At 42.6% G+C, this 14616-nt stretch overlaps 2 protein-coding genes across 2 annotated transcripts in view; both read right to left on the bottom strand.

Annotated features, from left to right (window-relative positions):
• Positions 1-14480, bottom strand: part of LOC147024452 (uncharacterized) — an 82230-nt gene extending 67750 nt beyond the window's left edge. The window contains exons 1-4 of the mRNA XM_085887032.1: positions 12771-14480; positions 12298-12364; positions 11426-11553; positions 10006-10295 (exon numbers count right to left, since the gene is read on the bottom strand). Of these exons, the coding sequence (XP_085743158.1) occupies positions 10006-10295; positions 11426-11553; positions 12298-12364; positions 12771-14336 (2051 nt within the window). The 5' untranslated portion in view covers positions 14337-14480. The remainder of the gene's footprint in view (positions 1-10005; positions 10296-11425; positions 11554-12297; positions 12365-12770) is intronic.
• The window catches only part of LOC147024449 (uncharacterized), an 80144-nt gene continuing 80007 nt past the window's right edge, over positions 14480-14616 (bottom strand). The window contains exon 11 of the mRNA XM_085887031.1: positions 14480-14483. Within this exon, the coding sequence (XP_085743157.1) occupies positions 14480-14483 (4 nt within the window). The remainder of the gene's footprint in view (positions 14484-14616) is intronic.

The following is a 14616-nucleotide window of genomic DNA, read 5'->3' as shown; positions in this document are numbered from 1 at the left end:
GAGGGTGAATTTCCCCGGTAGTTTGGACGACGTGGGTATTTAGGTAAATTGAAATCGGCAATCGACCCCACCCCACGTGGTCAACCGATTGGCGAACTTCGGTCCGATCAGGGACCCGTCGGCTCCGGAGTTATCCGGGGTTACGACCTATAAATTCCGGGTGTTCGTTGGAGCTGACTCTACTGCTCAATCTAGCGGTCGTGCTCGTCGCCAATACCCGGCCTCGTCGTCGATGTCTTACAAATACATATTGGTGGTGCATCTTTAAGGTGCCCCAGACACACACCAATGCCTCTCGTTCTACTGTTACGAATCTGGCAGCCATGAGTACACAACAGCCAGAGTCCTTATAGATCAGTTATATCGGTAAGTACGTGCTTTTCGTTTGGGTCCCATCCCAAGTCTAATGGGAATTAAATGTACCTACGCTGTGCAGTTATTTTGAAAATCAGGGTTTTCTTTTACATTTTTACATCACTTACAACTACAACATCACCTTCGCTCCATCCTGACATCATAACTCTCGCGGTGGGCAGAGTTCCAGAAGGACTTGGCATCTCGCCCAATCAGAGAGATGCGAGCGAGTTTGCTGTCGGTCGGCCAATGAGAGCAAACGCAGGACAATGTTACTCTTCCTGTTTGAGGGGCGGTCCGCCGTGACGCTTGCCACTCCCCCCCCTCCCGGTTCAATCAGCGGACTAGGCACCCCTTTTGGCCAATCACGGGGGCGACGAGCGCATTTGCATGCCAAAACCGTCCAGTGAGGGAGAGCGGGTCGGAGGAGGCGGCTCCTCCCTTCTGGAGAAGGAGTGAATAATTGTTTGGCACGATCCGACTGGTGAGGAGAGTTGGTTTTGGTCTGCCGGATCGCCTGGCCTCGCCTGCTGGCCCTCGCTGCCTCGTCCGCACTCGCACTGGTTGGCGTCCACCCTTCCCTCTCTGTCCCAGGTACTTGGAGTGGCATCGTGGTTGTAGGTTCGAGTTCCGCCAGTCCCAGACGTCGAAGACCACAGGAGATGGACAGGTCCAAGATAGCTCTGCTTTCCAGCTCATCTTCCCTCGAGCTGGGAACCTTCAATAAAGATCCTACGGTGTCCATTTCTTTGGGTGTGTGTCTGTGTGCGGGCCTGTCTTGTCAAGTAGAATTGTTAAGTGCTTGTGCTTGAACATTATTTGCATTTCTTATAGACGCGATAACTCTGCTGTTGTGTACTTCCCCCTCCCCGATTATAATAAATAAATATGCCTTTTGTTGAATGTATCAGCTCGTTTATGTGCTTGTTTCATTGGCTTAGCTGGTGCGTGTTGGGAAATTGGGAAACGGCAAATTGTTCATTCGGTCCGGCGCGGCTCTGGTAACTCCGCTCGATTACACCGGATCCGAGCCATAACCCGCGACTCGGATCAGACAGAGTCGGCCGAGGGTGTGGTTTCCCCACTAGTTGGATGGTGTGAATACTTAGGTAAATTGGAGTTGGACAAGTGGACCCTACCTCACACTGTCGAAATATTGGTGACCACGGTCCTGTAAGGGACCCGTGCCTTTCAGAGTTGTCCGAGAAGCACGATCTAGATTCCGGGTGTTCAGTGGAGCCGACTCTGCTGCTCCACCTCCCGGTCGTGCTCCCCGCCGACACCCGGCTCCACAACACTACTTGAGCATAGCGAAATTCTGTCTCAAATGAGGTTCGTGATGCATACGCAACAGGCTGGTGATTACCGGTTCCATTTGTTTGTATCAATGCACCCCCAATGCCATATGAAGAGCTATCACAACTGAGTGCAAGTTCCTTGGATGGGTCGTAATGGACAAGTAACGGCGAGGAGGACAGCATGGTTTTAGCGGCCTTGAATGCTCTTGTTTGGGCAGCTTCCCATTTCCAGGCAACGCCTTTCCAGAGGAGAAGATGCAGAGGCTCGACGGTTGTGCTTAGTTGAGGCAGGAAATTACCAAAGTTCGAAATTACCAAAGTAAGTCAACATACCCAGGAATGCACGAAGTTCTGAAATGTTTTGTGGCCTTGGTGCATTCGCAGTTGCTTCAACTTTGCTCGGAGAGGACAGAATGCCTTGACAGGAGATTTGATGACCCAGGTATTCAACTTTAAGTGCCATAATGGAACACTTCTCATGCCTTAGGCGTAACCGAGCTTGTGGCAGCCGATTGGGGACTCAGTTTAGGTTCTCAAGTTGTTCACTTTGTGACTTGCCAGTCACTAGTTTGTCAGCCTGGAATATGATTGTCTTTGGTACAGTTTTCAATAATGTCTCCATCTTGCGTTGGAAGATTGGTGCAGCAGAGCGTATGCCTAATGGGCATCTGTTGTACAGGGAGAGTCCTCGATGAGTGTTGATGCATGTTTTGGGCTTTGAATCATCATTCAGTTCCATTTGAGCATCATAGGCATTGGTCAAGTCAAGCTTGGTGAATGTCTGGCCACTCATGAGAGTGGTGAACAGATCATCTGCTTTGGACAAAGGGTAGCCATCCAACTTTGAATAGTGGCTGATCGTCGTTTTGTAATCCCCACAAATGTGCACTGTTCCATCTGCTTTGAGTATTGGAATGATAGGTGCTGCCCAGTCAGAGTACTCGACGAATGAGATGATGCCCTCACTCTGCAGGCGGTCAAGCTCACATTCGATCATTGATCACATCATGTCGGGCACAGGTCTAGCCTTATGGAACAATGGCTGAGCATCTGCAGAAACATGAATCCTCATTTTGGCCTCTGCAAAGGTGCTAACACCATAGCTGAACAGGCCAGGGCACTTGTTAAGCACGGTATCGCATCCAGCATCAGAGTTGGAGACTGTTTAAGTCACTCCAATTAAGTCTGATTATTCGTAACCAATCTCGGCCGAAGAGGGTTGATCCTTCTCCATACACAGTCAGTCGTGGTGGGACATGAGTGCTGTTTGCATATCCGACAGTTACTTTTTCTGAGCCAACTTAGTACACGCTTAGGGCCAAATTTAGTACACGCTGGGCCCGAGGCAAATGTTACGAGGTTGGGCCCGATTATTACTTTTTTTTTTTTAACTGATTTCCGATTCCGACCAACACAAAAAAACGATAAAACAAGCATACTTAGGTAAGATATAGTTGACATTTGTACAAAAGGTTGATTTTTCTTTTCATTTACTGAGAGCAGAAATCAGCTCCTGGGAAGAAAGAAACTCGTGTTAATATTATTGGCCAATTTGTGGAGTCCTTTCAGAGAGCCAATGGTGTTACAGATACAGAGAGATCCCAGAGCTCATCTAACTCGACACATTGAGCTCGAGGTACCCTTTCCATGCAAGACGTTATATTTTAATTCAGGCATCACACAACATGTCGATATTTAACAGCGACATTTATTTCACACCAACACGACAGTTGAATGAATTGACAAGAGGAAAGGCTGTGCCATAGCTGGAAAAAAAACATACAATTTCTGTACGACACCAAAGAAATTGAAAATCCTGAATAAATAGTATAAACTTGGGGCAAACCGTACGATTTGACACGTAAGTGACACTGACAACGTCGTGCTACCCACTGCCATCTTGACTGATGTAGCATTAAGACATCAAGTGTCAAAATCACGAAAGTTCGTAATCGGTGGCAGGAAGAATTAATGTGCAGATTGTGCCTTGTTTCATTTGAATATCTTTACCTACTTTGGAGAAAATGAATAAAAGGCATTACTCTTCAACACACCATTGTTGAATAGACTTTATTGTTAACAACGTAAAATATATTCATAGGCCCTGAAATTTTGAGTAGGCCTCAACTACCCAGAGTTACAGCTGAAGCTCAATAGCCATCAACTTTGCAGCAGATTCCACAACTGTCGACATTCGCAACCCACATCCAGGCTCGCTACGCCAGTCCAATTCTTTTTCGGAACTCGCATTGTGGAAGCAAACAGCCTGCGATTGCTGGCGCTCCCAGCACCTCTTTCTGAGTCCGTCGAGTTATTTTGTGGTCCTTCAATATACTCAGATATGTTTTACAATTTGGAGATTTACAGTTGTATAAAAACTTTCATTCTATATTTATAACATCGAAACTAATTTTACGGATGAATATAGCCTTCACTTCCTGAAAGGGGGGGACAAAACAAAATGAAAGACGTGTGTAAATGTCACCCCTTGTCACCTCCATCACCCGCACCCCCCGCCCCCACACACACACACACACACACACACACACACACACACACACACACACACACACACACACACACACACACACACACACACACACACACACACACACACACACACACACACACACACACTATCAAAACAATTTCCAGGCATCATTGACTGTGTCGACTTTACTGAAGAAAAGATGAATAAAGAAAATTATGCTGAATGTGATGTCTGTAAAGGAAAATCGTGCAGAAATGTTTCCTTTAAATGGGGATTCATGGTCAGGTTTTCAGCAAAACCCGAGAAGGTGTTTGGTTGGACTCAAACTGGACCATACCCCAGAATATTTTGTGTTGTGTCCATTGAATGAGATTTCATTCAATGAAAAATATTCAAGGAGACTGGAAGATATGATGTTTCGTAGCAAGAAGCGTTATTTTAAAACACTACATGTACAAATGTTACCCGATTTTCTTTATCTTCTTGGACCTTTCATTTTGACAGTGCAGCCTCATGAGTGTGCGAAAGTCTGAAGCCTCGGCCTTGCGTCAGGTGTGCTTGAATCTTCTTCATTTATTTGATATTTTTCGGATGTAAATGAACACTCGTTTTACTCTGCTCGTGTTACACATTATGTGCATCAAATTTTTATCTCCCTGTGCCTGATATTTATTGTTATTTTAAAAAAAGTTTCTGTGCACCACCCTTGAGGCCCGGTTGCAAGTCACCGTCTACATTTTATGACTCTGTTATGAAAAATATTTTTTGAGTTGTTTTATCCTGAAAAATAGACCATAGTGAACACACAGTCATGTTAAAAGATTGGCCGTAAATCGTTCTTGTGAAGGGAGACAGACAAATACACACTGTGTTTTATATGGGTAGATTGATTTATTGATGAGTTTGCAATTTCAGAAATACAACATTCAGTTCAGTAAAGGTCAATATTCATAATGCTTTGGTGAACAGTTTGTGTGAATGGCGATTAAGGATGGTCGATATCTTGAAAGGGAGGTGGAGATGAAAATATGGAAATGATAAAATGAAAGGATGAATAAAATCAGCTGATATAATGATGGAGGTGTTGGATGAAGACAATCCTGTTGAAGAGCATTACGACAAGACAGAGAACATTCAAATGAATATGTGAGTTCTGGGACAACCCAATTTAACATTGAAGTCAATGGGGAATATGGAAAAACTATGTGATCACCCTCCAAAAATATCGTGTCAATTTCTCCCACTTTCAAGTAAGCCGGATGGATATTAATTCAATTACTTATTCACAAATATTAAGATGATATTTTATTATTTTATCAAGTAAGTAGCCCTATTTGTTGGTTGAATAATATAAATAATTCTCATCCTCAATAGCCACTCCAACACACAACCCACCCCATGCACACCCTTCCATCCCTTCGTCACACAACCTCTCGATTGGAGTTCTGGTGTAAAAAGTGTTAAACATATTTATTGACTATATCCCACCACACTTCCAAATCGACAGCATCAAAATTAATTCCATAAAATTGTCTGAAAAGAAAATAATTAATTTCATCTCTGTTCCATTTTTCTTGCTTGATTATTAATTAATATTCGAGCAAATACAACCTGTCACTTCAAGAGGGAGAGGGGTGAGAGAGAGAGAGAGAGAGAGAGAGAGAGAGAGAGAGAGAGAGAGAGAGAGAGAGAGAGAGAGAGAGAGAGAGAGAGAGAGAGAGGAGAAAGCGGTGGGGGGGGGGGAGAGAAGAAAGAGGTTGGTAGGAGAGAGCAAACAAGGACAAATGTGTCCAAGAGCCTCATCATTCCACCAGTCAATAAAGGTTTTGTCTTCACCAGAAGAAGAACAACAACAAGAAGAAGAACAACGCAGAGCTCTCTTAGAGCCAGCATTCGCAACGCGAGACGCGGCTAATAAGGCCAAAGCGCCGTGATATTAACCCCCCGGGGATCTTTGACTGGTCGAGGGTTAAACATGACCATCACCGCCGTGCCTCAACACAGAGCACCAATTCCTGTGTGTTTTGTATTTTCCGGCGATGGCCCCGCTTCACACAGGGGTGACAAAGGTTTCATTGGCTCATATTGTGTCCTCCTGAACCAGATAATATGGAGAACCGACTGAAGTACAACACAATGACTGCAGTCAGTCATGATGATAAGGGTCCTGTTCCTGCTGGAATCCCTCAACAACGTGCTGTTCCTGTTGTTGTTGCTGCTGCAGTCAGTCATCACAGCGAGGCTTCTGTTCCTATGGGAACCCCTCAACAATGTGCTGTTTCTGTTGTTGCTGCTGCAGTCAGTCATCACAGCGAGGCTTCTGCTTCTTTTGGGGGATTTTTTCATGATGTGTTATATTTTTGCATTTTGTATTCAAAAAAAATTTCTGTATTTTGTACAGGGTGTCACAAAAGTCACCTCAGGATTTAGAAATGAAATAACATTTGTTTTTTAATAATTTATTATTATTTTTCGACCAAAAGAAAATTTACAAAATGGAGATAAATTTGCTTTATTTATGAAAAATGATGGAGCTTAGAGTTGTATAAAAGTTGCCTAAAAAGGCAACACATCTTGAGTTTAACGTTTTTGTCACTTGGAAATACATTTTCTCTTGCGTTTGAGTGTGCCCATCTTCTTGGGAAGTCACATTCCCCTCGCTCACATCGTCGAGCTCAGTCACTCAGCCTTTCCTGTCCCGCAAGCCAGGTGGCTTCATTGTGGTTGTACAGCTTTGGACCTGGTCGAGGTTCCAGTAGGCCCGTAGGCCGATCGAAGATTAAGCTACCCGTTGGGCTGCAGGGCTGATTTTCAACAACCAATTTCTGGAACAGAGCAGATGGGCAAAATGGAATGACAATTCTCGTGAACATTTTGTCACTTGGAAAGACATTTTCTCTTGCGTTCGAGTGTGCCCATCCAGGGAAGTCACATTCCCCTCGCTCACATCGTCGAGCTCAGTCACTAAGCCTTTCCTGTCCCGCAAGCCAGGTGGCTTCATTGTGGTTGTACAGCTTTGGACCTGGTCGAGGTTCCAGTAGGCCCGTAGGCCGATAGAAGATAAAGCTACCCGTTGGGCTGCATGGCTGATTTTCAACAACCAATTTCGGGAACAGAGCAGATGGACAAAATGGAATGACAATTCTCGTGAACATGAACACAATCATTACGTTGATTTATGGATTTCCAAGTTCTGGTTCTATCTCGTAAGAGTCGTAGGACTCAATTTCAAAACCTAAATAGGAGGATCAACTCTATTTTCGGCTTCACGGAGACGGGCTCTTTCGACAGCATTTTCCATAACAGCGGGCACTAACTCTGGCTGCAGCCCTCGAATTTCTGGACAGCTGTTGTCGTTGAGCTGCTGAATTGTATGGGGCTCATTGATGTATACATCCTCCTTTATTCCTGACCCATATTGCTGAAAACGTTGAATCAACCGATGAATCATGAAATCTGAAGGTGGTTTTCTGGCATTGAAGTGTCGGCAGTCTGCTCTTTGGGTGAGAATAATTGATCAAAGAAATTTAAAATAAAATTCCACGATTTTGGTTCTTTGTTCAGGTGTGAATTTTCCATGGGTAATTTCCCAATGTTAATCCAAATTCTGAAATGAAAAAAAAACAAATTATTAACAAACATAAATGTTATTTAATTTCTAAATCCCGAGTTGACTTTTGGGACACCCTGTATAAGTATTTATTTTTGTGTTTTGTATGTTGTTTTTTTTTTGTATTTTGTATAAGTAGTTTTTTTGGGGGGAAGGGTGGATTTTGGAGAGGTTTTTTTTTTGCATTTTGTATCAATAGTTCCCCCCCCCACAATCCTCCATTATGTATCAATAGTTCCCCCCCCCCGCAACCCCCCATTTTGTATCAATAGTTCCCCCACCCCCATTTTGTATCAATTGTTCCCCCACCCCCATTTTGTATCAATTGTTCCCCCACCCCCATTTTGTATGAATAGTTTTTTTTTTTTTTTTGTATTTTGAATAAGTAGTTTTTTTTTTTTTTTTGCATTTTGTACAAGTAGCTTCTTCTTATTCAAAAAGTAGCTTTCGGAAGAGCAAGTTGAGCGAATGGATCAGCCAAAACCATTACAAGGGTGTGTAATAGACAAATCCAAGAAGCCAAACACGCATGCATGTGGTGGGGAAGGTGGACAAGTTGCTGCTGGATATTTCCTGCTGACACCATGGTGTTTCTGGTCAAAATTCTAGCACTTTTGTTTGCTGCGTGCTTTTTTTGCTTCACTTGTTCAATGAAGAAGAGTTTTTCCTTTTTTTTCATCAGCTGTTCTTGGTGCTGCTTCAGCCGTTACTCTTCTTTCCAATTATGACACCACTCGGGTACATTCTGCTCACGTTCTTGCTGTTGATTCAGTTTCAAAGTCGATCAAGATCATGACAACAGCTGAAAGGGAAGAAGGAAAAAGTGAAAGATAACGTTGGAGTGTAAATGTGTTTGTGCAGTCACAAAGTCTCGCACGTTGGTCGCTGCAGCAAACACCGAGTGTTGATTGCTCCAGTTGCTTTCACAAGTGACAGACCTGAATGGCATTGATATTATATGGATTAGGGAGAAACCTCACCTGCCTGATGTATTCAATTGAATTATTAAAAACTCTTCACTCAGTATTATTAAGTTGTCATCATGATATTTTGAATAAGGAAGTGACAGATTGAAAAACTTGGACTCAAAAAGTGTGCAAGTAATTAAATAATGTGATTCGAGTGTAAATGGTACCTGTCGTAAAGGAGATTGTTTTTTATTTGAAAATTTTTGGATCAGCTATTTGTAATAGTTTGATATTTCTTCTCATATTCCTGGAGCACTGAAATGTGGGAGCGAATGAATCAGGACCAAACATCGGATCTTCTTCCTCAGCAGGTATTACAATAACGTCTTCTGCACGCATCAACAAAAGGAAGTCAAAAACACCCAATTGCACTGTCATCAGAATCTCTGTCATTATCATGCCTTTCAACACAACACGGGAATGAAGAGAATAGCTACCTACGTATATTTACATCTCTCTCTCTCCTTTCCCTCTCCATCGAACCATGATGATCTGCTTTGTGGAAGGCAGCTCGAGTCATCCAAAGCTGATTGAAAGTGAGATTGTAAATATATGGTTTTTCAAACAATTAGTTTTCATGATCATCCAGGTGTACACAATGACTTCTGTAGGGATAAATTTATCGTCATGCCAGACTCCAACCAATTGGAAGATTTGTTTGGAGATTATCGGGTTTTGAGTGCGGTAAAATATTCGTCTGTTCTCAACACTTCTGACGCACAGAAAAATGGGACATGATGCAGGTGAAGAACATGAAGGTCAGACAAAGTTAGGAATTATTAGTTATGCAAGGCAGGAATCTTGGCAACTTACGATCCAACCGACGTGATGATTTCAGATGAGGGAGTAGAGGACGGAATCCGCAATGCTTTTGAGCGGCCTTTGAAAAAACAATAGAAATATGAAAGATTAAATGCATTGATATCTTCATCAGTTTGATAAGTCATTCAGGAAAGGGCACAAAAGCAAATTCACTGAAGGAACAGGTAATCGAGTAAAAACTGAATTTGGTTATTTCATTCAATTGATGGGAGTTCCACTTCTTGTAATTTATCCTTCATCGTGATGGCCATGCCAATTAGTTACCTTTTACTCCAAAATTATAATTACAATTATCTCCAGAATTAAGGATCTCCTTCTTCATCAAAGGAAGTATTAACAACAGAGTCTTGAGAAGATGAAGCACCAACATATCTTGCAACTTAACATATTGATCTTGGGGCTGGCTGTGTTTGCACCCAATATGTTCAAACCAACTTATCCAAAGTATTGAAGAGTACTTACCTGTTGAATTTCCTGCATATGGTGCAGTGGCCCCTTGACAACACGCTGTTTCTATTGTTCTGTTTCTGCTGTTGCAAGCAATCATCATGATGAGGTTTCTGTTCCTGGTGGACCTTCTCAAAGACTTGCTGTTGTGGATGCTGCTGCCATTCTTGACGGTGAAGCTTGCATTCCTGGGGGAACCTCTGAAAACCATGCTGTTTTTGTTGTTGATGCTTCTGCCAATCCTGACAGTGAGGGTTCTGTTCCTGTGTGAACCCCTTAAGAATGTGTTGTTTCTGTTGTTGCTGCTGCAGTAAGTCATCACAGTGAGGCTTCTGTTTCTTGTTGGGGTATTTTTGTATTTTGTATCAATAGTTTTTTTTTTTGTATTCTGCATCAACAGTTTTTTTGTATTCTCCATCAACAGTTTTTTTTTTGTATTCTGCATCAACAGTTTTTTGTTGTTGTATTTTGTATGTCGTTTTTTATTGTATGTGTATTTTTGGGGGGGATTTTGTATCAGTAGTTTTTTTGGGAGGGGGCATTTTGTATCGTTTTGGGTTTTTTGGGGGAATTTTGTATCAATAGTTTTTTTGTTTTATTTTGTATCAGTAATTTTTTTGTCTGAAATTTTTGTTGGGGAGGGGGAATTTGTGTGGTTTTTTTTGTTTTTGTTTTTTTGGAATTTGTGTCGTTTTTGTTTTTTTTTTTTTGCTTTTTGGGGGAATTTGTGTTTTTTTTGTTTCATTTTGTACAAGTAGCTTCTTGTTATTCAAAAAGTAGCTTCCAGAAGAGCTCGTGGAGCGAATGGATCAGAATGTAATCGACAAATCCAGGAAGCCAAACACGCATGCATGTGGTGGGCAAGTTGGACGACTTGCTGCTGCATGTATCCTGCTGACACAAAGGTGTCTGCTTCAACTGTTCTATGAAGAAGAGTTTTCTTTTTAATTCATCAGCTGTTCTTATTGCTGCTTCAGCCATTGCTCTTCTTTCCAATTGTGACACCACTCAGTGACATTCTGCTCATGTTGTTCCTGTTGATTCAGTTTCAAAGTCGATCAAGAAGATGACAACAGCTGAAAGGGAAGGAGGAAAGAGTGAAAGATAACGTTGGAGTGTAAATATGTTTGTACAAAGTCACGCACGTTGGTAGCTGCAGCAAACACCGAGGGTTGATTGCTCCAGTTCCCTTCACGTATGACAGATGTGAATGGCATTGATTATATAGATTAGGGAGAGACCTCACCTGCCTGATGTATTCACTTGAATTATTAAAAACTCTTCACTCAGTATTATTAAGTTCTCACTATGATATTTTGAATAAGGAAGTGACAGATTGAATAACTTGGACACACAAAGTGTGCAAATAATTACATAATGTCATTCGAGTGTTAATGGTACCTGTCGTTCTGGAGATTGGTTTTCATTTCAAAAATTTTGGATCAGCCATTTGAAATAGTTTGATATTTCTTCTCATATTCTTGGAGCACTTAAACGTGGGAGCGAGTGGATCAGGTCCAAACATTGCATCTTCTTCTCCAGCAGGTATTACAATAACGTCTTCTGCACACAACAAAAGGAAGTCAAAAATACTCAACAGCACTATCATCATAATCTCTGTCATCATACCTTTCAACACAACACCGGAACGAATAGAAAAGGAGGAGAGGAGATTGGGACGATACTCTGGACATAGCGTTGATGCTGCTTAAGCAGTCTCCTTGGCAATTGGGCACAATCCTTGATCGGTCGCCACTCCGACACAGTATACCAGCATGCTGGCACTCATTTTGCCGACCTCGGAAGGATGACAGGCCGCGTTAACCCCACCTGGTATTAATTCAACAGCTTAGCAGGATTTGAACTCAGGATTCGAGGATCCAAAGACGACCACCCCAACCATTAAGCCAACATCAGGCATCGAATGAATAGAATTTCCACCAATTTACATCTCTCTCATTTCCCGCTCCATCGAACCATGATGATCTGCTTTGTGGAAGGCAGCTCGAGTCATCCCAAGCTGATTGAAAGTGAGATTGTAAATATATGGTTTTTCAAACAATCAGTCTTTATGATCATCCTTGTGTACACAATGCCTTCCGTATAGATAAATTAATAGTCATGCCAGACTTCAACCAATTTTAAGATTTGTTTGGAGCTTATCTGGTTTTGAGTGCATTAAAATATTCGTCTGTTCTCAACACTTCTGACGTACAGAAAAATGGGACACGATGCAGGTGAAGAACATGTAGTGCAGACAAAGTTAGGAATGATTAGTAATGCAAGGCAGGAATCTTGGCAACTTACGATCCAACCGACGTGATGATTTCAGATGAGGGGGTGGAGGAGGGAATCCACAACGCTTGCGAGGTGCCTTTGAAAAAACACAATGGAAATATGAAAGATTAAATATATTGATATCTTCTTCAGTTTGATAACTCATTCAGGAAAGGGCACAAAAGCAAATGCACTGAAGGTACAGGTAATCGAGGAAAAGGTGAATTTGGTTATTTCATTCAATTGAGGGGAGTTCCACTTCCTGTTATTTATCCTGCATGGTGATGGCCATGCCAATTAGTTACCTTTTCCTCCAAAATTATAATTACAATCATCTCCAGAATTAAGGATCTCCTTCTTCATCAAAGGAAGTATCAACAACAGAGTCTTGAGAAGATGAAGCACCAACATATCTTGCAACTTAACATATTGATCTTGGAGCGAGTTGTGTTTGCACCCAATATGGTGACCCCAACTTTTTCAAAGTATTGAAGAGTGCTTACATGTTGAATTTCTTGCAGATGGTGCAGTGGTGCCTCGACAACATGCGGTTTCTCTTGTTCCTTTTTCTGCTGTTGCAAGCAATCATCATGGTGAGGTTTCTGTTCCAGGTGGAACTTCTCAAAGACTTGCTGTTGTGGATGCTGCCGCCAGTCATTACGGTGAGGCTTGAATTCCTGGTGGAACCTCTGAAAACCGTGATGTTGTTGTTGTCGATGCTGTTGCCAGTCATTATGGTGAGGCCTGAATTCCTGTTGGAACATCTGAAAACTGTGCTGTTTTTGTTTTTGATGCTGCTGCCAGTCATTATGATAAGGCTTGTGTTCCTGGTGACGCTCCTCAAAACTGTCCTGTTTTTGTTTTTGATGCTGCCACCAGTGATTACGGTGAGGCTTCTGTCCCTGATAGAAGCTCTCAAAACCATGCTGTTGTTCTCCCTGTTCTTGCTGTCTCTGTTCTTCTCTCTGTTCTTGCCATCTCTGTTCTCGCCGTCTCTGGACTTCTTCCTGTCCTCGCTGTCTCTGTTCCTCCTGTTCTCGTCGTCTCTGTTCTTCTTGCGGTTCTCTCCTCTGTTCTTCTGGCTGTTGTCTCCATTGTGCATTTCTTTTAATTTCCAACTTTTTCTCTCTTTGCTTTTGTAATTTTTGCTTTCTCTTTTCTTCCCTTCTTTCCTTCAAATCTTCTTCTATTTTCCACAGTTCTTCCAGTTCTCGCCGTCTCTGTTCTTCTACCTGTTCTCGCCGTCTCTGTTCTTCTCCCTGTTGTCCCTGTCTCTGTTCTTCATCCCGTTCTATCCATCTCTGTTGTTCTTCCTGTTCTTGCTGTCTCTGTTCTTCTTCCTGTTCTCGCTGTCTCTGTTCTTCTTCCTGTTCTCGCTGTCTCTGAGCTTCTTCCTGTTCTCGCTGTCTCTGTTCTTCTTCCTGCTCTCGCTGTCTCTGTTCGCGCTGTCTCTGTTCTTCTTCCTGTTCTCGCTGTCTCTGTTCTCGTCGTCTGTGTTCTTCTCCCTGTTCTCGTCGTCTCTGTCCTTGCTGTTCTCTCCTCTGTACTTCTTGCTGTTGTCTCCATTGTGTATTTCTATTAATTTCCTCCTTTTTCTCTCTTTGCTTTTGTAATTTTTGCTTTCTCTTTTCTTTCCTTCTTTCCTTCAAATCTTCTTCTATTTTCCACAGTTCTTCCAGTTCTCGCCGTCTCTGTTCTTCTACCTGTTCTCGCTGCCTCTGTTCTTCCTGTTCTCGCTGTCTCTGTTTTTCTTCTTCCTGTTCTCGCTGTCTCTGTCCTTCCTGCTCTTGCCGTCTCTGTTCTTCCACCTGTTCTCGCTGTCTCTGTTCTTCTTCCTGTTCTCGCTGTCTCTGTTCTTCTACTTCCTGTTCTCGCTGTCTCTGTTTTTCTTCTTCCTGTTCTCGCTTTCTCTGTTCTTCTTGCTGCTCTCGCTGTCTCTGTTCTTCCTGTTCTCGCTGTCTCTGTTCTTCTTCCTGTTCTCGCTGTCTCTGTTCTTGTCGTCTCTGTTCTTCTTCCTGTTCTCTCCTCTGTTGTTCTTGCTGTTGGCGCCATTGTGTATTTCTTTTCATTTCCAACTTTTTCTCTCTTTGCTTTTGTAATTTTTGCTTTCTCTTTTCTTCCCTTCTTTCCTTCAAATCTTCTTCGATTTTCCACAGTTCTTCCAGTTCTCGCCGTCTCTGTTCTTCTACCTGTTCTCGCCGTCTCTGTTCTTCTACCTGTTCTCGCCGTCTCTGTTCTTCTTTATATTGTCCCTGTCTCTGTTCTTCATCCGGTTCTATCCATCCCTGTTGTTCTTCCTGTTCTTGTTGTCTCTGTTGTTCTTCCTGTTCTCGCTGTCTCTGTTCTTCT

This window comes from Eptatretus burgeri, chromosome 6 (genome assembly GCF_056783735.1).
Source record: "Eptatretus burgeri isolate ZD-2024b chromosome 6, Ebu_testis_v1, whole genome shotgun sequence".
Classification (NCBI taxonomy): domain Eukaryota; kingdom Metazoa; phylum Chordata; class Myxini; order Myxiniformes; family Myxinidae; genus Eptatretus; species Eptatretus burgeri.
Note: the sequence above shows the minus strand (reverse complement) of the source record. Positions and strands in the feature narration are given on the sequence as shown.